Source organism: Bidens hawaiensis, unplaced genomic scaffold (genome assembly GCF_021521415.1).
Source record: "Bidens hawaiensis isolate Kalapana, Puna unplaced genomic scaffold, B.hawaiensis_p1.1 tig00031533_1, whole genome shotgun sequence".
Taxonomy (NCBI): Eukaryota; Viridiplantae; Streptophyta; class Magnoliopsida; order Asterales; family Asteraceae; genus Bidens; species Bidens hawaiensis.
Window position 1 is genome coordinate 143,790 of NW_027495339.1, and position 22,815 is coordinate 166,604.

At 40.7% G+C, this 22,815-nt stretch overlaps 3 protein-coding genes, 1 non-coding gene and 1 pseudogene across 4 annotated transcripts; 4 read left to right on the forward strand and 1 right to left on the reverse strand.

Moving 5' to 3' along the window:
• The first annotated feature begins 91 nt into the window (after positions 1 to 91).
• Positions 92 to 10,007, forward strand: LOC143582349 (cytochrome P450 716B1-like; annotated as a pseudogene).
• A 5,117-nt stretch (positions 10,008 to 15,124) lies between these two features.
• On the forward strand, positions 15,125 to 18,571 carry LOC143582355 (derlin-2.2-like). Its single transcript, XM_077064942.1, has 7 exons — positions 15,125 to 15,223; positions 15,267 to 15,323; positions 16,305 to 16,404; positions 16,774 to 16,988; positions 17,077 to 17,160; positions 18,016 to 18,069; positions 18,255 to 18,571. The coding sequence occupies exons 1-7, from the start codon at positions 15,125 to 15,127 to the stop codon at positions 18,432 to 18,434; spliced, it is 789 nt and encodes a 262-aa protein (XP_076921057.1). The 3' UTR covers positions 18,435 to 18,571.
• An 858-nt stretch (positions 18,572 to 19,429) lies between these two features.
• TRNAW-CCA (transfer RNA tryptophan (anticodon CCA)) lies at positions 19,430 to 19,501 on the forward strand. Its single transcript has one exon. It is a non-coding gene; the product is annotated as a tRNA-Trp (tRNA).
• Positions 19,502 to 20,315: 814 nt separating this feature from the next.
• Positions 20,316 to 21,859, forward strand: LOC143582350 (putative serine/threonine-protein kinase PBL23). The gene is made up of 5 exons (XM_077064940.1): positions 20,316 to 20,349; positions 20,485 to 20,666; positions 20,746 to 20,935; positions 21,074 to 21,465; positions 21,638 to 21,859. The coding sequence occupies exons 1-5, from the start codon at positions 20,316 to 20,318 to the stop codon at positions 21,857 to 21,859; spliced, it is 1,020 nt and encodes a 339-aa protein (XP_076921055.1).
• Positions 21,860 to 22,108: 249 nt separating this feature from the next.
• On the reverse strand, positions 22,109 to 22,531 carry LOC143582356 (uncharacterized). Its single transcript, XM_077064943.1, has one exon. The coding sequence runs from the start codon at positions 22,529 to 22,531 to the stop codon at positions 22,109 to 22,111; it is 423 nt and encodes a 140-aa protein (XP_076921058.1).
• Positions 22,532 to 22,815: the final 284 nt, after the last annotated feature.

Below are 22,815 nucleotides of genomic sequence, written 5' to 3' on the forward strand. Positions count from 1 at the left end.
TGCCATTTACATAAAATGATAATTAGGTTGTGTGTATATACAAGGAATTCTGATCTCATAGTGATAGTACCGTACCTTGTGTTTTCTAGTCATGGAATATTTCATGGTCTTTATGCCTTTATTAATACTTTTATTGCTGATTTTGGTTCCTACTTTTTTCCTTGTACAGCATAAGTATAACGATTGACTACCACCTGGTCCGTTGGGGCTGCCAGTGATAGGGCAAAGCCTTGGCCTTCTAAAGGCCTTGAAAAGGCCGATAGGGTCGATAAATGGTTTCAAAAAAGAATATCAAACCACGGTCCCATTTGGAAAGCAAGTCTTTTTGGATATCCGACCGTTGTTTTGCATGGTCCAACCGCGAATAAGTTCATATACACTTGCGATGGGAACCTACTAACCAACACTCAAACCACCGTCAATCAGTAGGATCTTGGGTTCCAAAAATATAATCGAGTTGTCTGGCAATGATCACAAACGAGTAAGAGTGGCCCTAGTTTCGTTTCTTAAGCTTGAAGTGTTGAAGCAATATGTTGCAAAAGTAGATGAAGAAGTCCGGCACCACCTTCTAACGCATTGGCATGGTAAAGGGGAGGTCCAGGTAAACAATATTTTATCCGCCCCAGAATGATAACCATATAAATACTTTTATAAGCAGTTTATTATACATACTTACACACACACACACTGCATCAGATTTTATTATTTACTATTCTCTCTCTATATATAATGACTAGGTGCAACCCTTGATCAAGATCTTAACCTTCAACATAATTTGTTCGCTTCTTTTTGGGATTGAAAGAGGACCCAAAAGAGAGAAGATGCTACCACGTTTTCAAGATATGATTGAAGGTCTGCTGTCAATTCCAATAAGTTTGCCTTTTACCAAATACCATCGTGCGATCATTGCAAGGATGAAGCTCGTGCCGATGCTTATACATCTTATACGTGAGAAAAGAGAGGCACTTAAACAAAATCAACACGGGGACCCTCATAAAGATCTAATCACTTCGTTGCTTAGCATTCGTGATGAAAATAACACAACAATGATGTCCGAAGAGGAGATCGTTGACAACATCATTGAAGAAACACTAACCGGACCCCGGGCAGATTACTGGTAACCTGGGGGTTAGATAGATGTTTCCCACGAGGGGTTAGACCCTTGGAAGATGGTTCTTCTGATAACCTGCAAAACAGACACCGTGAGCTCGTCACTGAGAAGGGGGGGGGGGGGTTCCTCCTTGTGACCACCCTCCGGCGTGAGAATCAGACTAGATTGCTCTTTAAATATAAAAGTATATTAAGAGATTGCTAGAGCAGATATCAGGTATAATATGATGATAATGTGGTAAGATATGATAAGATGAGATGGTCATACCATTTGTGGTATTTATAGCCGAAGGTAGGTTTCCAAAGAGGTATGGCCGGCTGCAACAGTGTTCCTGTTCCACCAACAGTAGCCTATGCACGTGCCCTGCTGGTAGTTGGTGGGTAGGTAGCGGCTGATAGCGACCAGGCCTGCTGTATACTATTCCTGTTCCACCAACTGACGGCTACGCACGTGGTATGGCAGTAGTTGGTGAGTAGGCAGCGGCTAATAGTGACATACAGTGCAGGAGCATGCTGCTCGCCATACTGTTGTCAATAAGCTGTCGTATCTTTAGTCAGATCTTTTTCCCATACCTCGTCAGGTACAGTACAGAAGATCTTCCTGTATCGTACGGACTGGCTTATTTGGGCGGGAGTATTCCCCCTCCCGCCCTTGTGCGGGATTGTTCCCGGCTTCGCTCATTCCTTCAGGTGACACTGAGTGAGAGCTAAGTGCCTTGTGCGTGTAGCCTTGCTGCGCGGGTGGCCTTCCCTTATGGCTTGTATCCGAGGCTGCGGGAACAGGCGGAGTCCTTCACCATCGGGAGGCATTTCCTGCGGGACCAGCTTGCGTACTGCGCGTAAGGACGTCACGTCTCTGAGCATGGTTGGTCCTGCGGATCCAGTTGGTTTTTGCGCAGACGTCCCTCTTTTAGGTGAGTCGTGCGACGGTTTCTTCTGACTGTGTCAGGACGTGCAGGAAGTTATGGTGACGTGACAGTACACGGTCATTCCAGACGCTTTTTCAGGCGCGTGGGCGCGATTTTTCGGGCGCGTGGCCGCGAAATTTCTGGCATGCGTACTTTTTACAGCTGTTGCCAGCTAGCTTTTTGCCACGCGTCATAGTTTCATTGCACCTTCGATTTCTCTCTCCTTCGCATTAAATTCACCGCATTAATTGCGATCACTATATAAAGGGGAAGAGGATCATTTGTAATTCACATCTTCACTTCTCTTTCATCTCTAAGGCGATTTCTGGTGAATACTCTTATTCAGTTGAGCATTCCTCCGAAATCGTTTCTTCTTCCTTTGCAATATGTCTTCACATGATACTGAAGCTGTAGTCGATGATAAGAGTACTGCTGGCGAGTGCCAGTGTGCTCTGCCCGGCGATCAGTACCGGTATGTTGTTAGGAAGTTCATGCTCGATCCTCTCGAGCCTGAGTTTCCTGAACCCCATCAGACCGTGTACGATGCCCCCAGTGGCAAGATCGGGGTATATGCTTCATTCTTTGTCTATGGGAATCTTAGGTTCCCATTGACAAAGTTTGTTTACCGTGTCCTGGAGAGGCACGGTGTGCATTTGACCGAGTTGCACCCCATGGCGATCGCCAAGATTCGCCACTTTGAGTGGGTGTGCCGGATTTTGGGCATTGAGCCCTATGTTGACCGCCTGATGACCTTCTATACTTGGAGGTGCATCCAGGGGTGGTACACCCTGACAACCCGGATTAAGGGTTTGAAGATTTGCGCCACCGAGCGCAGTCTCCGATCGTGGAAGCGGGAATTCTTCTACATTTATGCCCGCGCCGTCCCTATTGCCATGAAGTTTAAAAATGGCCAAGCCATTCCGAGCCACCACGCCACCAACTACCAGGAGGCGGAATGGTTTGCGAAGATATCCCGGGTCCAATCTCCGGTTTACCGATTTGCGGAGTCCGGGATGGTGATGCTGGGGATGAGCCGGGTATGGAAGGAGGCGTCTCAGGTTCCCATCCTTCTCGAATACGGTTTGAACTCTACTCCTTATGGTATGTCTTAGTCTTTCTTGCTGATATGAGTTTGTCTTCTAACTGTTTCTTTTCTTTCAGAGGGGAACAATTTGGAGTCGCTCCTGTACCCGCGGGAAGCTGACGGTCCCGTGCGGGTGGGTACTCGCGCTCTTGACGAGAACGAGTTGCCCATCCTAGAGCAAACAGCGGATCGGTTTGTGGAGGTCTATCCGCTGGGCCACGAGATCCTGAGCCACCGGCGGCCAGGTAAGGCGTTATTCTCTCCTCCACCCCTCAGTGCTGTACCCGCTGCTGGGATTCCTTACATGCTGTCTTCTTCTGAGGAATCCGCAGATGGTCCTCCGTTAGTGCGGAAGAGGAGGGCTGCCGTCGGGAAAGGGAAGGAGAAGGTGGCCTCCACAGCTGATCCGGTGCTTCTATCTGACACCGAGTCAGATAGTGAAGAGTTGGCGGGGAACCCCGGTGGTGAGAAGACCACTGTTCCGGAGGCTACGACTGTTACCTCCGGAGAACCGATGACGACGACGGTGACCGGCATCAAGAGACCGGCTCCATCGGGTTCGTCCCCGCCCGTCCGTACGTTCAAGCTCAAGAAAACCCGTAAGTACAACTCTTAGGCTTTTATCTTCGTAGTTTAATCTTCCAAGTCTTTTAACACTTTTCTTCTTTACGCAGGTGTGGATGTTGGCGCATTCCAGGGTGAGGGGCCGAGTACTACCTCTCCGCCAATGACGGTAGGCTTGGTCAGCCTACCTGAGGCGTCGACCCAGGCGCCTGCGCCTGCCTCCGCTGGTTCAGTTGCTCATTCTGAGCCGACTGTTCCAGCCGAGATGACGTCACCGCCGGCTGTGGGTGCGATTTTTACAGCATCCTTCACAGAGCCGGCGGTTACTTTTGCCGCGGATTCTGCGGGCAGCGACTGCGGCGGCTCCCACCATGCCCCCGCCACCGGCACCGACGGCCGGCCCATCAGGTACGCATGGGAGTACTCGCCAATCTTTGCCACCTTCCCATCTGCCTGACTTTTTGGATGGGTTTCCTTTGGGTTCAGGTGATGGGTTCGGCGGTTATCGGCCTGTTATAGACCCTACAGGTGCGTAGGGTTCCTTTGGCCCTTTTTCACTTTTATTTTTTATCATCTTTTCCTAACTGCTTTTTTGTATTTTGCAGTGTCGGATTCCAATGAAGTGTATGTTCCGCGATGGAACATACGCCGAGGAACAACCCTTCGTATCCCTGTGGAGTGCGTGGAATGGGCTCGCCACGCTGCTCCCCATGGTGCGTTGGGGGAAGCCATGGCTAGCTACCAGGAGGGTAGGCTAACCAATGAGCTTCGGGTTCTCCAGGCCCGGATGCAGCCGCGCGTCGAGCTGCTTTGTCGTGAAAACGACAAGTTAAAAGCAGCTCGCGCCAAGGAAGTATCTCAAGCGCGTGCTCTTCGGGAGGAGAACCAAAAGTTGGCCGCAGCTGCTGCGGAGAAGGAGAAGGCCTTCAAGGCCCTCGAGGTTGAGGTTCAAGCGCGACTCGAGGCCCGCTCCAAGGCTGCCCAAGCTGTTAACGAACAGCTTCGGCTGGCTAAGGAGACTGCGAGGAACGCAACCGAGAGGGCCACCAAGGCTGAAGCCGTTGCTGAGCCTTTACGCGTGGAGAACGAGGAGCTCAAGGCCAAATTGGAGGCTCTCCAACGTGCTCATGATGCCTTGGCGATGGAGGATGCCAAGAAACTTCAAGAGATCCTGGACCAGAGGGGCGTGCTTGATCACACCGAGCGGAAGCTTAAGGGCGTCGAAGAGGCTGCCGCAAAGGAAATGCTACTTGCCAAACTTAACAAAAGCGAAGCCGAACGCGCCTGTACCCAAGCCCAAGCCGCCCTTCAAGAAGCTCTGGTTACCAAAAGAATGGCTTCTTCGAGAAGCGTTGCCTCAGGTATGTTTAGCTTTACGTCTTCACGCTTTCCTTTGTAAATAGAAAAGGTTTTAACACTTGTATTTTTTCTTGTAGGTTGTGCATCGGGTCTTCTCAGAGACATCTTACGACGATGCTATGAGCGCAGCCCTCAACGCTTCTCACGAGGATGGGGAACGAGCCGGCTTCCTGCTTGGTCTAGGGTTCGTTGAGAAAGGCGTCCCGCCTTCCAACTTCCCTTTGTACAATGTTGATACTGAAGCCATATATGACCAAGCAGTAAATCAATACGCCGCCTTCCCGCATCCAGTGGTGGAGAAGGTGAACCAAGTGGCTGCTGCTGATGATGGGTTAGCTATCCTTAAAGTTTTCCTCGAACCGCCCCGTTCTTCTGATGGAGCGGGTCCAAGTGGAAGCGGTCCTGAAGCTTGATCCTGAAGATCCCTTCCCATTGCTAGGATAGTCTTGTACAGATGTATTTATTTTCTTTTCGTAGGCGGGTAGTTACCCGGCCATTCTTGTAATAATTCGTTTGTGAAATATTAATCTTTTTGCGTATAGGATTGTTATTTCCTTCTTTGGGTTTATTGCTTTATAAACTTATGACTTGCATACTTAGTTTAAATTAGCAATTTTCCAAGTGTAGAATAAGTTAACCTTTTGAACGTGGTTGATTATGGGTTAAAGTTTTGCTTCCTCTTTCGTGATTGTGCGGGTAGAACCGTCACTTGCACTTAGTAGGATGGCTAAATTTTAACCTTCATCTGACCTGCGTGTAGGTTTTCCTCATCGTTTGAGGATAAGTTAACCTTTGAACGTGGTTGATAATAGGTGTGAAGTTTTGCTTCCTCTTTCGTGATTGTGCGGGTAGAACCGTCACTTGCACTTAGTAGGATGGCAAAACTTTACCCTTATCTGACCTGCGTGTAGGTTTTCCTCATCCTTTGAGGATAAGTTAACCTTTGAACGTGGTTGATAATAGGTGTGAAGTTTTGCTTCCTCTTTCGTGATTGTGCGGGTAATACCGTCACTTGCACTTAGTAGGATGGCAAAACTTTACCCTTATCTGACCTGCGTGTAGGTTTTCCTCATCCTTTTTTAAGAATTTTGTTTTGAACCGTTCGACGCGCGGTTGTCAATAGGTTAGTGTTCAGTTTCCTCATTATGATTCGTGCGGATAGACCGGCACTTTCATTTTTGGGTGCTGAACCTTTTCCCTTCAACTGACCTGCGTGAAGGTTTTTTCACATTATTGGGTTTGTGCGGGTAGGACCGCCTTCCCACGCAACGACTTCATGTAATTATGCGGTGAAAGCCGGCATACTAGTGTTCAGAAAAGTAAAATCATCAGCTTCGATGTTCTAAAGAGAATCATTTCCATTAGAAGTGGCTCTTGGCCTTTTCTTTACAAATTGGAATTGATTTACATGCGAATTGTGTAAATGAGCTCCCTTCCATGTTGGGATGGGAGTGCCATCGAGCCGATACGCACCTGGTTCGGGATCTCGTTCTTTACGCAGCATGTAGTCTCGACATTGAAGCTGGAACTTTTATTCGTGTTTTCCCCAGCTGAGGTTCTACGCGCACCCGCCTGCTCAGCCTTTATTGCGCCACGAGGTGCGCGAGCGTCCCATCTCTGACAAATGCTTCGACCATGTCTTTTACGTCTATGCATTCTTCAGTGTTGTGGCCTTTTGTCTTGTGAAAGTCACAGTATTTGCTCCGATCAGCATCATGACGATGTCGGATTATTGGAGACTTTGGCCATGGGAGCTCTTCAGTAGCGAATATCTCAGTGACGCTCTTGGTGAGTGGCGTCCATCTGGAGTTCCGGTGCGGATGTACATTATCCCTTCCGCCCAATCAATGTTGCAAGCCGGATGAGGTGTCAAAGTTTACCCTTGACTGCCAAATGCCTAGCTTCCGCTTTTTATTTAATCGGGCGGTGAGGACGTTGTCTTCTCTCGTTTTCTGAGTGTAGAGGTTTGTGCTCTGGGGGAGATCTCTACCCAGTTGCTTCTCCGTTTCCGCATAGCGTTTTGCTGCTGTCATGATGGCATCCCATGTGGATGGCATGCCATCTTTACCCGTTAGGGTGCGGATGAGCTCTGGGTCATGCGCGCCCTGGATGAAGGCAGCGCGAACAAGATCTTCGCTGATATTGCCCAAACTTAGCTTCTTTGAGTTGAAGCGAGTGATGAAGTTTGGCAGAGATTCATCTTCTTCTCGTATGCATTTGAGGATTGTCCATTGTTCCTCGGTATACTTCCGTTGCTGGCTGAAGTGTTGGCTAAACTTCTGCTGGAAGTCTGCCCAGTCGTAGATGTGGTTGACCGGTAGACGATCAAACCAAGCTCTAGCAGCCCCAACAAGCGTCATTTGGAACATGTAGCACCAGGTGGGTTCCGTCCAATTGCTGACGGTTGCCCCCGCTATGAACCTGTTCAAATGATCGTCTGGATCAGATATACCGTCATATGTGCCTATGTTAGGCATTTGTTTGGCACTCTTTGGGGCGATTGCTTCCGCAATGTCCCTTGCAAACTTGGACGTTCCTGCATTTGCAATGTTTGGTCTGAACGTTTTGGAGAAGTCTCGTGGATTTCCACCTGTGCTTTTTGGTTTGAAGGCTTGTCCAAAATGCCTTTTCGGTTGGGATTCCATTTCCTTACGCTTCCCTTTTGCCCTATGGCGAGGGTTCGCGTCGGAGTCGGATTCCTCCGAGTCATCCTCCCAGTACTTGAATTCGTCGGCCTGTTGTATGGAACGCAAGCGTTCGTCCAACTCAGCCTGGAATTCCTTTTGTCGTGCCTCCGCGCATGCCTTAACTTCATCGAGAGTTTGGCGGGGGAGTCTTCGTTTCTCAAACTGGGTATCAGTGGATCCCAGTAGGCGATCATTTACTGCACTTGCCCCAGCTTGAGTAACTGGGGTAGTGTTCGTAAAATTTACTTCACTTGCCCCGGCTTGGGTAACGGGGGTAGTGTTTGTAAAAACTGTGTTACCGGTATTCACCCCAGTAGCTGGGATTGTGGTTACCGGAATTTCTCTAACCATCTTTGTAGAAGTTTGAAAAAACTGGAGAAAAATAAAGTTCTAGCTTTATGCACGGATGGCGCCAATGAAGAAACACTAACCGGACCCCGGGCAGATTACTGGTAACCTGGGGGTTAGATAGATGTTTCCCACGAGGGGTTAGACCCTTGGAAGATGGTTCTTCTGATAACCTGCAAAACAGACACCGTGAGCTCGTCACTGAGAAGGGGGGGGGGGGTTCCTCCTTGTGACCACCCTCCGGCGTGAGAATCAGACTAGATTGCTCTTTAAATATAAAAGTATATTAAGAGATTGCTAGAGCAGATATCAGGTATAATATGATGATAATGTGGTAAGATATGATAAGATGAGATGGTCATACCATTTGTGGTATTTATAGCCGAAGGTAGGTTTCCAAAGAGGTATGGCCGGCTGCAACAGTGTTCCTGTTCCACCAACAGTAGCCTATGCACGTGCCCTGCTGGTAGTTGGTGGGTAGGTAGCGGCTGATAGCGACCAGGCCTGCTGTATACTATTCCTGTTCCACCAACTGACGGCTACGCACGTGGTATGGCAGTAGTTGGTGAGTAGGCAGCGGCTAATAGTGACATACAGTGCAGGAGCATGCTGCTCGCCATACTGTTGTCAATAAGCTGTCGTATCTTTAGTTAGATCTTTTTCCCATACCTCGTCAGGTACAGTACAGAAGATCTTCCTGTATCGTACGGACTGGCTTATTTGGGCGGGAGTATTCCCCCTCCCGCCCTTGTGCGGGATTGTTCCCGGCTTCGCTCATTCCTTCAGGTGACACTGAGTGAGAGCTAAGTGCCTTGTGCGTGTAGCCTTGCTGCGCGGGTGGCCTTCCCTTATGGCTTGTATCCGAGGCTGCGGGAACAGGCGGAGTCCTTCACCATCGGGAGGCATTTCCTGCGGGACCAGCTTGCGTACTGCGCGTAAGGACGTCACGTCTCTGAGCATGGTTGGTCCTGCGGATCCAGTTGGTTTTTGCGCAGACGTCCCTCTTTTAGGTGAGTCTTGCGGGTCCAACTGGGCTTTGCTGGGACCTACCTCTTCAATCATCGTTGTGATGATTGCTGGATATGATACAACCTCCGTCCTTCTTACATTCTTGGTTAGGCTTTTAGCTAAGGATAAATCTATTTGCTCTACTACAGTTCGAGGTAATGCATGTTTACCCTTGTTTTGTTACAAGCATTGCAAAATCATATGCCAAAAAATATCAATTAATGTCATATATTGTCCGGGCCTATGCATATACGTACATAATGTTTATGCACGTGTAAGCCTTAAGGGCGTGAATACGTAGAAACCAATTTATAATCCGTATATCAAACCAAGTCATATATTTGAGTTGCAGAACAACAAGAAATTGTTGGTAATGAAGCAGCCGAATACTCTTTAACATGGGAAGCCTCACCAAGATGAAGTACACATGGAGAGTAGCAACCGAGATGATGCGAATAAACCCTCCTGTGACTTTGAGCTTTCGACGAGCTAGACAAGATATTGAGTATGGAGGATTCATAATTCCACAAGGGTGGCAAGTATGACATTACTGATTAATCAATTAGGATTGAAGAGACAAAATATCATTACACAAATCACTTATAAATGATTTCATATTATGTTTTTCCAGGTGTTGTTATCAGCCTCCATGACACATATGGATGATAGTATTTTTGAAAATCCAACCATGTTTGACCCAACTCGTTTTGAGACACATGCCCCACCACCACCATGTAGTTACGTGGCGTTTGGAGCTGGGCCTAGGATGTGTCCTGGTATCGAGCTCGCAAAAATGGAAACTTTAGTGATGATGCATCGTCTGGTGACAGGATTCACTTGGGAGCTACTTAAGAAAGATGAATCCTTTAAGAGGGTTCCTATGCCAGAGTTTGATCAAGGTTTGTTGGTTCGGGTCAAGCCCCTAAAATAAACCATGGTGTCATATGAAGCATAGATGTTTGTAGGAGGGTTTTTTTTTTAACAGAATATATCTCACAAACACGCTCAATAATGTTTAATTTAAATTTTAAAATATAACTAACATCTTGTAATAGCTATATTATTTTCCTTTTGATAATATTACTATTTTTTTTGAATGACGAATTTTTTTCAATCTTTATTAATTGTATATGCGATTTGAACCCAAAACCTCCACTTTTAAACCTAGGTTTAAAAGCTTTGGCTTTATGGATCGCCAATTGGTTATTACTATTTTTCACTTTTAAACCTAGGTTTAAAAGCTTTGGCTTTATGGATCGCCAATTGGTTATTACTATTTTTGTTACATAATTAAATAATAATACACTATAAAATTTTTATAATATAAACTTACAAAGCATCTAGTTTATAAAAATTGTTAAATATACATGAGTACATAGACAATGTAATGATGTCACATGCTTACTAATGTTTGGGTCAAAAGTTTTTAGGTTTATTGGATTTTAATAATCCTTATTAACTGGTATTGGTCAATAATAATCTCTATTTATTTTATCACCACTGGTGGTCCCTAATTTAAAAAAGTTGACCCCCAATGGTCTCTCGTTAAAAATGACTTAACGGTGTTATACTTTCTTCCGAATTTCAAACTAATGTTTTAGGGTTTTTGATCGGAAGGAGAATACGAGTCGATTGATGTAAAACTTCGTTCGAAACGACGCTCCAAAACGATGAAACAATGCTTTAATTCGGGTGTTTGAACTTACAATTAACAAAAATCAAGTCGTCTGGATCACCATTTCGAGCTAAGTTTTACATCAATCGACTCGTATCCTCCTTACGATCAAATGCCCTAAACCATTAGTTTGAAACTTGGAAAAAATATAACGCCGTTATGTCATTTTTAACGGGGGACCATTGGGGGGTTAACTTTTTTAAATTTGGGACCACCAGTGGTGATAAAATGAATAGAGATTATTATCGGCCAATACCAGTTAATATGAATTATTAAAATCCAATAAACCAAGTTTTATTTGGCCTGAAGCAATGACCAGATCCACCATGGATCGCAAGTTCGCAACTAGATGAAGCGCAAAACATAAAATAAAAACAGGCCATGAACATTATATGCCTATATGGCATCGATGTGATCAAGATTTAAGGCCATCTTTCATTGCCCGAGTAAAGTTTCTACTTTATTATACAATACCGAGCAAAATATAGCACAAAATAAAAAAACCAATATTAAGGATAAAAAACACAATCTATTACAGAAATAAATAAAAAATACAATGATAAATAAAAAGACACAATAATCTTTTTTCCTAAATACTTTTTTTTGGAACGAGAAGACGATGGAAACATTTTTGTGTTTTTATTTTTTTTTGTTTTTATATTAAATTTTAGTTATGATTTTTTTTTCTATAAATCCTTATCGTCCTTTTCAATTTTGTCCCCTTTTGTAAAATAACTTAACCGCAGTTTACTTTACCAAAACGTGAGTGATAAAATGATTTTAGGTTTTGGTTGTTTCCACATAAAAGATTGACTGTGTTTGTGATGGTTCCATTGACAAGTTAGTATTTGGTTTATATTTTTAAGAAAAATAATGGTTTTGGGTTTTGACTGTGTTTGTTTATTATTATTATTTTTTTGATAGGCGATATTTTATTTCTATGAAGCGAAAAGCTTTAAATATTATGTGTATAGTCTATGTGTTTGATTGTGTCATTCGATTAGAAATACTTAGAAAAGTTAATGTACAAATTAAATTATTGTGTTAATTGCTAATTGTGATAATCAAGTAGTGTAATTATGCAGTTATATTATAGTGTAATTACACTACACTCTAATTACACTATGTTGTACATATAATTACACTATTGATTCTCACAGTTATCATGCTAATTTAATTTGTATTTCATCCAAACCCTATAAATTAATCTAAATATCGTTATTTTACAAGCGAAGAAAAAGAAGCTTGATATGAGTATTCAAATAGACAATAAAAGTGTTATCATCGATCATACTTTCTTTAACTCAACTAGGATAAGTTCGAAAATACTGACACCAAAATTATGAAAAAGTAGGAATACCATATACCAAATCCAATCTCTCTCTCTCCACCCCTCCCTTAGCAACAGAAATGCTACTGTTGCACACACTACTAGATAGCATAGCGTATTTCTTCTCCTCAGAAGGATATAATTCAACCACCCACCCTCTTGGATAAAAGTTACCTCTTTGAGTCCCAATATTAAATTTTGAATATCAATTGGCTCTTTGCTTTCTTTGACAATTGTTTTATGTTGTATGTGTTTTAAAAACGAGTTGTAGCTATTATCAAAATCAAAGAATAAATTTTTTAAAGGCTTACTGCATGGTTGGTCCATATGCTTTGTAGATATTGCACGATTGATCCCCATAGTTTAGTAATTACATACTTGAGCTGGTGGTTGTAAAGGTATTACTATGGTGGTCTACATATATGAATTTTGTTCTTTGCCCTTGACAGCCGTTAAATCTCCCTATTAAATGGGTGTGAATGCATATTTTACCCTCCTAAGAACAATAGTAGAAAAAATGAGCCCTACTCTTGTATCTTTATCTCCTTCACCTACCTCAACCATCCATCCACCTCCATGCCTCAAATTTATTGGAATCGACAACACACCTCGAATGTAATTGGCATCCAAAGACCAATTTTTACTCCATGGCCTCAATTCCTAATATTTTATCCGATTCATTAATATCGACTCAAATTAGCCTTAACTATCTTTAATCGAACCTAATTGGCAAGCACTAACTATTGACACAAAATAGTCCTAAGAGAATCAACAACAAACCTCAACATGCGTGTCACATCATATTTCAAACTTTTCTCAAAAACCTCAATTTTTTTTTTCTACAAAAAACCTTCTCAAAAACCCTAACCTTGCAAGTTTGTTGCACTTTTGCATTTACAAACTCCACTTTCACAAACTTGCTCCACAGGAAGAGAAGTTTGCCACTTCAAATCCATTCCTTTGTCACATCATCTGAACCTCGGATGGCATAGCTTGATGTAGATGCTCTAACTGGACCTCCTTAGTGACCCATCAACCCTCATTGGCATTGTTGATCATCATTGACCAATGCTAAACATAGTCGACCTAAGTAATAGTTAGGTTCAACACGCATTATTAAAGCACATACATTCGTAATTTGATAACAATAAACACGGATGTGATAGAAACTCTAATATAAATATTTATATTAAAATAAACCAATCAAGACAATTAAGGTGCTTTGCCAATGATCTATAGTTCAAATGGTTATAGCGAGACACTCAAAGACTTCAATTTAATATAAGGGAAGGTGTTGGGTTCAAGTATTACTTGAGACAAAAAATAGAGGGCTCAAATTGAGTCACGGCCCACGGGGTTTTCTCTCACCTATAGGTGAGTTTCACCGTGAGAATGGAATGAAAATGATTTGGGTGAGTATGTAATTGTAGCGATCTAAATTGACCGCTAAAAAATCAAAAAGGGAGAATTCCCAAAATAGTCCCTTTTAGTGAGAGAAGTCCCAAAATAGCCCATTTTTCCTCAAAATCTTTTATAATTTGGACTGTTAAGACGCATTAGGAAAAGATAAAAATAAAGATGAGATTTCGAAAGAAAGTTAGGTAAAAGACGTGATTTGGGGAAATAATGTCGGTAAAGTCCAAATTATTTGTAATCTAAGAGGAAAAGTTCAAAATTTTCAAAAACTTTTTTACTAAAAAAACCGTCTTAAGAGACTGTTTTTTTTATGTTTCCTATATTTCCCATCCAAATTTTCAAATTCTTGGAAAATTATAATTTTTACAATTATACCCCTCAACCACCATCACCACCTTGAACCACCACCATCACCGACGTCGTCGGCCCCACCCTATCACCACCACCATAGCCGCCTCCACCACCGCTGCACCATAGCCGCTGCACCAAAACCTAATGACGTCACTGCACCCAAACTCACCGGAACTCCTAACAGATTTTTCCGACCACGAATCCTGTTAAAACTGCTTAGGGATAGCAACTCATAATTCACAAAGAAAAGAGGAAAAAATATGATTATGATTAATAATAATAATAAAATAATAATAATAATAATACCAGTGGGTGCAAAGCTTGGTGATGTCGGTGGCATGATCGGAAGCTGCGGCCATCAAGCAATAAATAGTTTGCAAATTCCAAATCACGAAGAATCGACTGATTGGCAAAATTAATAATAATAATAATAATATTTAATGGTTCCTAACAAATTCTGTTGAAACTGCTCAGGGATTCGTGGTCGTAAAAATCTGTTAGGAGTTCCTGTGAGTTTGGGTGCAGTGACGTCATTCGTTTTTGGTGCAGCGGCTATGGTTCAGCGGTGATGGAGGCGGTTATTGTGGTAGTGACGGCGTGGTGATTGGGTGGGGCCGACGGCATCGGTGATGGTGGTGGTGATTCAAGGTGGTGATGGTGGTTGAGGGGTATAATTGTAAAAAATACAATTTTTCAAGAATTTGAAAATTTGGACGGGAAAGGTAGGAAACATAAAAAAACAGTCTCTTAAAGACGGTTTTTTAAGTAAAAAAGTTTTTGAAAAATTTGAACTTTTCCTCCAAGATTACAAATAATTTGAACTTTACCGACATTATTTCCCAAAATCTCGTCTTGTACCTGACTTTCTTTCGAAATATCGTCTTTATTTTTATCTTTTCCCAATACGTCTTGACAGTCCAAATTGTAAAAATATTTGAGAAAAAACGGGTTATTTTGAGACTTCTCTCGATGAAAGAGGCTATTTTAAGAATTTTCCCAACCAAAAAAAGAAAACAGTCAAGGTGGTTTAAGTTTGTCGACGTCAGCCAGGTAAGAAACATGAGATATGGCCCTATAGCAAAAGCATGTGATTGGTGAAGACACCTCACAACCATGTATGATTGGTGCGTGGTAGTCACGCGCCAAATGTTGAAAAAGAAGGTATATATTTATTAACCAGTGAGTCCAGGTGGTTGTGCCTTTAATCTCCGATCGCTGATTAGAAGTTGTTGTTGTTGTTCCGGATTGATTGATTGATTGGAATTTATTATTATTATATTAAAAATGGCGGAGGCTGTGGAGGAATGGTACAAACAGATGCCTGTTATCACTCGCTCCTATCTCACAGCAGCAATCGTTACCACCATCGGCTATTCCCTTGAGGTACTTACTATTATCATATCAATGATTATTTGATTTTCTGTAGATGTTACCATCAATCAAATTATTAGGTATCGGTGGCGTGAAATTAAACTACGGAGCTGTTTGTTTGGTAGCCTTTTATTGGAAGATGTAACATCCATTCATACTTAAGGTTCACCTCAATGTCCATTAAGAGGCTACCGCTATGTAACGTTGCATTGAGTTGTAGGAATTCAATAAACTAGGGTTTGAGGGAGGAACGCCGGTGCGCGCATATAATGTATATATGTGTGAACCCTCGGGTGGGCAAAAGTAAAATTGCACTAATTTTGACGTTATTTTACTAATCTCGTGAAAATAACGTTAAAAGTGGCGGAAGGTTAATCAGGCATCATGTGGTGGCGTTGATAGCCGAAAGACAAGGGCACATGCACCGATCAGCCGGTGTCCCGATGATTGAGTGCTATGTGCCTTATGTCCAAGGCTTGATGCAAAACTACTATCGAGCCGGGGGTCTCACCGGAAGCAGCCTCTCTATCCCTATGGGATAGAGGTAAGGCTGTCTACATCTTACCCTCCTCAGACCCTACCATAGCATTGCTATTGGTGGGATATACTGAGTACGATGATGATGATGATGATGATGATGATGATGATGATGATGAGGGTTTGTGGGAGGAATTGATTATCAATTATGCATTCCAAAGTTGAATTCAAAGATTAATTATGTCTTATCTTCCCTGAAGTCCAATGGCTTACTTAAACTATCCATCCGATTTTAGGCTCATTCACTCATTTCTTCTTGTTGCTTGATTATTATATATAGTATATTTGACTATACAGCTTATGAATGAATTGGGATGAAACTCTAAAATAACAGTAGAAAGCTGAAAAATCTTTCAACGGAGTTGATTGTATGTTATCAGAGGCGAAAAATTTTAGACTAATGCTGCCATTAAACATTTGTAGTAATTACAAGAGTGACATATGAACACTATTTGTTTGGCCATCATGATGATTTTTATGTGGCATTTTAGATAAATATATGAAAGCAGAAGCTTAAAGATAGTATTTAACTTGATTTTGTATTAACTTTATGCAGATCATTTCCCCGTATAACTTGTACCTCAATCCTAATCTTGTTGTCAAGCAATACCAAATCTGGCGCTTGATCACCAATTTCCTTTATTTCCGCAAGATGGGTAAGCTTTCATACACATTTTCTACCAACTTGAGTTTTTTGTTGTCATAGAAACAAGTAATGTAATTTGTCATCACCCATGTTTAGATGTATACTTTACATAATAAAGAAATGCTTTTCAAAAAAGTAAATATATTACATTTTCTGTAAGGAAATTATTCACTAATGCTACATTTGTATTTTTGTCATCAATTTAGAATGATGTTGACATTCGCTTCTGATAGATGTTTGCTCGTTTAGAATATTACAAGCGAACATTAGTACATTCATTTTCTTAATGAACAAACATGAACAAGAAAATCCATTCGTTTAAGTTTTCATGTTCGTTCTTTTGCTTTATTGTTATTAACGTCACGTGGTTCATTTACAGACTTGGACTTTCTGTTTCACATGTTCTTTCTGGCCCGATACTGCAAGCTTCTAGAAGAAAACTCTTTTAGAGGAAGAACCGCGGACTTCTTTTATATGCTGTTATTTGGGTCAACTGTGTTGACCACTATTGTGCTTGTTGGAGGGATGATACCTTATGTGTCAGAATCTTTTGCCAAGATTATATTTCTTAGCAATTCGCTAACTTTCATGATGGTAATTTGTTATTTTGTTTTACAGTTATTTACTGTTAAAACATTTTAGAGCTACTTGAGTTTAAAATCCTGTGTTTTTATTTTTTCAGGTTTATGTATGGAGCAAGCAAAATCCATATATTCATATGAGCTTCTTGGGCCTCTTTACTTTCACAGCAGCTTACTTACCATGGGTGAGTTCTTGACAAATATTAGTCTGTAGTTTCTAAAATTTTATCATTATATTCTAATTTATGTTGTTAATGTTTAATACATAAATGTATAAGTTGCCTAAATGCTATACATGTCAGCCATTTGGCCTTCTTCTTTTGTGATTCTGTTGAATTAATCCGTGAAGTAAAGACCATACCCACAAAATGATAGAATAATCAATGACAGAAGAAAATTTGGATACGAATGATCAATGATAGAAAATACGCAATCAAAAAAGAATAAAGATGATGCCTAAATTGGTTAGGTTGTTTTTTTGAAATGATCTGTCTTTGCAAATGATATGGCATGTGTTGATCACAAGCGATGCGATACGTCGCTAGGTTTACTAATACCAGTGGCATTATTGGCATAATACTTCTACTAATTACATTTTGAACCTGACTTCACTAACTGACCACTTAACTTGATCGAGATTATACTAACAAAAATTAGAGAATTGGGAGTCGATATGGAAGTTTGCCAATATTATACCCTCTAAATAGAGAGAAAAATGTTACGAATTCTGTTTTTGTATAATCTTTTAAGTTAAATAATGTTAGATAAAAAAAAGTTTAGTTTATATAAAATAATATATAACCATCCAATAGAAACATGACTCGTGTCTTAGAATTATATTAAAAAAGTGATGAACTTTGAGTCTTTGGTGGGTGAACCGACCTTGGTTGGGGGTGTATTTGGTTTTGTAATGGTGTTGATTATAAGAAGTTTGCACATAGAAAAGAGGGTGTTAATCTTGGATCTTTCTTTTTCTAAACTTAGGGGATATGGAATTCATTTGATCTTTATGATTGTTAATCTTCTTATTTTACTTACAGGTTTTATTGGGATTCTCTGTTCTTGTTGGTGCTAGTGCTTGGGTGGATCTACTTGTAAGTCCCTAATATTTATTGTTATATGTTTCATGCTGTTAATACTTGTTACTTTACATATCCCATAAAAACGAAAATTGCAAACTTTTCAATTTTCATTAAGTATGAAGTTTCAAGACAATGCTGCAATCATGGACCCAAATCAACATCATCTAAACTTTAACATTTAAAATTATAAAATACAGGGAATGATAGCTGGCCACGCCTACTTTTTTCTTGAAGACGTGTACCCGAAAATGACAGGACGACGACCCCTAAAAACCCCGTTATTTATAAAAATCCTTTTTGCCGATGAAACGGTGGTAGTCGCGCGTCCAGCAGAAGTTAGATTTGCAGCACCGCCAGTTGATGAAATCAGACGATGATTATTTTTGTAAGAGTGATAACAGAATTTCATGTAGAAATGTTTTTTCTAGATGTGAAAGGGCTTTAATTGCATATAATTTGGTGATGCTCTGTAATCTGATTGTGTAAAGAAATTCTGAAATTAGTATGAAATATATGGGTGTCATTCTTTATCAGCTTCTTGCCCATAAATGTCCCAATCTTGACACTGTAAAATAATAGTAACTCTTTAGGTATAATACTTACATACCAATATTCACATATTAATTCATGTATAGACGCGCTATAAAAGTAAAGGTGCAAAAAAGTCGGTTTGGGCCCGCCAACCCATTTTATAACCTGACTTGCTACACCAAAAAAAATCGGTTTGGCTCAAACTGGTTAGGAGTTAGGACCTGACCCAACCTATCAGTGCGTATACTGGTTCCTAGGCTCGTTCCCACAAACCAGTTTTGAACCTACCCGACCCAAGCTGTCAGTTTGTATACCCCGTTTCCTTGGGTATTCATTGGACCTTTGCCCGAGCTGGGGGCACGTGAAGGGCGGCTCGATATAGAGAGGTCCTATAAGAGTATATGAACAATTTGTTTTCAAAATCTCATTATAGAAAAGGTCCCTTGATTTTGCTTCTACTTCTAGCTAGCTTACAAGATAAGAAGTGATTTCACAAATTTCTAATAAAGTTTTAATAATGAAATCGAGTCTGCTAATGTTTTCTCATAGCTATTGTTTTAATACATTTCTCAACGTCGGTCATAAACACATTCGCACCATAAAGAGGTTCAAATTGTACCATCAACATTTGCCTTTAATGGAAAAGCAATATAATTATATAAGATAATAAATGTTTATATATATCGTTATGATCCTTAATCTGAAAATCCTTGCTAAAAGACATTCGATTAAATGCTATTTACCCAGCTATGATCATATATTAACGTGAAAAGGTTAATATTTTAAGTTAAGTTGAAAGTCTACTAGAATATATAATTTCGGACCGACAGAAAAAATATAAGGATCTGTGGCGCAATGGTAGCGCGTCTGACTCCAGATCAGAAGGTTGCGTGTTCGATTCACGTCAGGTTCAAACCCTGTTGATCCTCTTTAATTTTTAAACCATTTCTGTTTTCACAGGCTTCGGTTATTGGCTGAACCAAATGTGATTTCTTATATGCTATTTCTTTGTTAGCTACTAATCGCTATGATCAGCTCATTTGGTATGTCCATCATCAAGTCATCCAATTCTTTAGCCTAGTCTAAAACAAAAGCAGACAAAAACCCGAGAGATAGTTTAAAGCCAATACTCTAAAGACTAAAACAACACGTTCAAACTTTAAACCCAAATAGCAATATAAAAGAGATGATTAACAACTTTACCATAAGCTATAAATTTCAAAGCGTCTAGCTCTTATTCAATCGATACAATAACAACTGATACATAGGCGTTTTGGCATTAAAAATCTTAGGGACCCAAAAAACAATTTGGTTTGAAACTGAATACTACTATATCGCCTGGTATATTTTTGTGATGCAATTCATCTTACAATTACCATATTTCATTCATCACTAAAAAGAAAAAAGTAGTTGGTTAATAAAATGATATATAAAGTAGTAGTTTGTTAGTTAACAAATATTCCGAATTCTCCTCCCACCCTCTCTCATTTTCCGACCGACTTTATTTCCAAACATCTATCTCCCCACAACTCACATTTTTATGCATCATTAAACTTTTATTCAAATGTGTCATCTTGGTTTCTAAGAATTAATCTAAATCCTCCTACAATGACATTCGATCTAGTTTCCGACAGGAAAACAGTTTGGTAGTTTTGGCCAAAAACGGAGATCAACGACTCACGGGACATGATTTCTGTATACAGATTTAAAAATTGTTAATCGACAAGATGGCTAAAGATGCCGAAAATGGCATGCCAAAAGGTTTGTATTTTGCATGATCGTAATCCTTTAATGTAATTATAAACAAACAAACAAACAAACAAACGTATCCAGGAAACAAATAAATGTGATCGATTATATATTGAGATAATTATTATTTATGTGGTTACATAACAGAAAATAGCATGCAAAAGATGGTAGCCGATGAGGTACTCAAACATGGGAATTCGGAAGTCATTGCCAAGGTCTACACGTTTCACGAGCTGGCCCATGCAACCGAAAACTTCAACCCCGAGTTGCTCCTGGGCAAAGGTGGATTCGGGAGGGTCTATAAGGGTCACCTCAGAGACAAAAACAAAGTATCATATTCTTATTCTATTTTTGTAGATCACGTGATGATATTGTGGTTTGTGGTTTGATATTCGGGTTTGTGTGTAGGTTGTCGCGGTGAAGCAACTTGATATGATCGGAGTACAAGGAAATAGTGAGTTTTTAGCCGAGGTTCTGACAATTGGCCGCGTTCACCACCCCAACCTTGTCAATCTTATCGGATATTGCGTGAACGGGCATCAAAGGTTGTTGGTCTACGAATACATGAAAAACGGCTCATTAGAAGAACATCTTTTTGGTAATATTGATATAGATATATTATTTTAAAAAATTAATGTTAGAAAGAGCACCGACCTGGAAATAAAATGCTTGTTTATTTTCATGTATGTCTCCATATCTTTTGTTTTTTTATTTTACTTTCTTTATTTGTGTAAAGATTTGAATGAGAAGAGGACACCACTCGATTGGCATACGAGGATGATGATAGCTAAAGGAATGGCTAAGGGGCTCGAATATTTGCATAATCTGGTTGTTCCTCCAATCATTTATGGTGATCTAAAATCATTAAATGTGTTACTCGACGATAATATGAATCCTAAGCTCTCGGACTTTGGGCCAACAAAGATTCGCCCAAAAGTAGGAGAGGATCATATCTCGACTAGAGTGATGGAGACTTACGGGTATTCTTCTCCTGAATATGCAACGACCGGAGAATTAACAACAAAATCAGACGTATATAGTTTCGGGGTTGTATTCCTAGAGTTAATATCGGGAAGAAGAGTCATTGATGACAAAAAACCATCTGAAGAGCAAAATCTCATTATATGGGTAAGCTATACTAAAGAAACACAATCTATTGAAGAAAAGGTCCACGCATACACGCGGTGATGTGGATTCCACAAAGAGTGGACCCTTGTTCGTTTATTTGTCAATTAATTTCATATAAAATAAAACTAATGTCGGACTTATACATTTATATGGCATTTTATATCTATGGTAGGCAAAACCTTTGCTTAAAGAACATAGTAAGATTCCAATGGTGGCTGATCCGTTGCTAAATGGTAATTACCCGATAAAGTGCTTACATCAAGCCGTCGCGATTGCATCAATGTGTCTACAAGAAGAAGCAAGCACAAGGCCATACATAAGCGATGTTGTTGTGGCACTCGAGTACTTAGCCACGGCTCAAGATGACCATGAACCAAGTAATGTTGGTGAATAGTCGAGAGTTGAACCAACAGTGAACAAAATAAATGTACAACTTTTGAGGCATAAAGACCACATTAGTACAGCATAGAATTAGCTAGGAGAGATACCTTTTGGTTTCCCTTTGAGCAAAGATTGAACATATAAAAAGTAAGGGCATATATACATTCCATGGTGAATATTTGTAAACATAGAATTTGAAACAAAAATAAATGTGAGGTGTGTCACATCTAGCAAATGCATTTTTAAATTTGTAAGACTTCGTTTAAACCACGGATTTGGTATTGTCGTCTTTAAGGTTTTGATAACTGAAGCTTGGAATCTTGGTTAACTTATGGTGGTTGCGCAAGCGGCTCACAGCGACATGCACCATGGTGCACATTCTAGGCAAATACCTACTCCTAGCACCACCACTACTGCCTTTGCTCTCCCCCCTTTGCCATATAACGGTCAAGAAACCAAAACGAGTCCAAAAGCTAGAACCACCATCACCATGACGCTTGTTAGGATTTATGGAGTTCTTTACGGAACACTTTCCATCATCACCGCCAGACTCGAGTCTTCTGAAATAATCTATCTCCTTCAAGACAAGGCTTGCCACCGTACCACATGCCCCTACCTCAACCGGAACAAGATCAACACCACCCATCTTTTCTGGCAAGATGGTAGTGGCAGCGGTGTTGTTCATGGTGTTTTGTATCTAGTGTTGGAAAATATATGCTTTTGGTGAAATGCACTTTTGCTTTGTGCATGAGATGCAATATATTCCATCTATACTAAAGTGGCAATGCCTTTGAAGGCTTTGGATAAAGTGAATAATGAGATGTTTTTTTTCCCTTTTGGCATAATCATCACACTCATGCAGTCATGCCTATGCAAGTTCTATAATTCCTTCACTTTTTAACTATGCTCACAAGAACAACTTTTTATAGAATAAAATAAAACAATTAATCAAATGAGAATATGAGATAT

Excerpts from the sequence above, each read along its gene's own strand:
- LOC143582355 (XM_077064942.1), top strand. The coding sequence starts at position 15,125 with ATGGCGGAGGCTGTGGAGGAATGGTACAAACAGATGCCTGTTATCACT. Across the intron at positions 15,224-15,266 it reads CCATCGGCTATTCCCTTGAG|ATGTTACCATCAATCAAATT; the intron begins GTACTTACTATT and ends GATTTTCTGTAG. Across the intron at positions 15,324-16,304 it reads TGAAATTAAACTACGGAGCT|ATCATTTCCCCGTATAACTT; the intron begins GTTTGTTTGGTA and ends AACTTTATGCAG.
- LOC143582350 (XM_077064940.1), top strand. The coding sequence starts at position 20,316 with ATGGCTAAAGATGCCGAAAATGGCATGCCAAAAG. Across the intron at positions 20,350-20,484 it reads CGAAAATGGCATGCCAAAAG|AAAATAGCATGCAAAAGATG; the intron begins GTTTGTATTTTG and ends GTTACATAACAG. Across the intron at positions 20,936-21,073 it reads ATTAGAAGAACATCTTTTTG|ATTTGAATGAGAAGAGGACA; the intron begins GTAATATTGATA and ends ATTTGTGTAAAG.
- LOC143582356 (XM_077064943.1), bottom strand. The coding sequence starts at position 22,531 with ATGAACAACACCGCTGCCACTACCATCTTGCCAGAAAAGATGGGTGGT.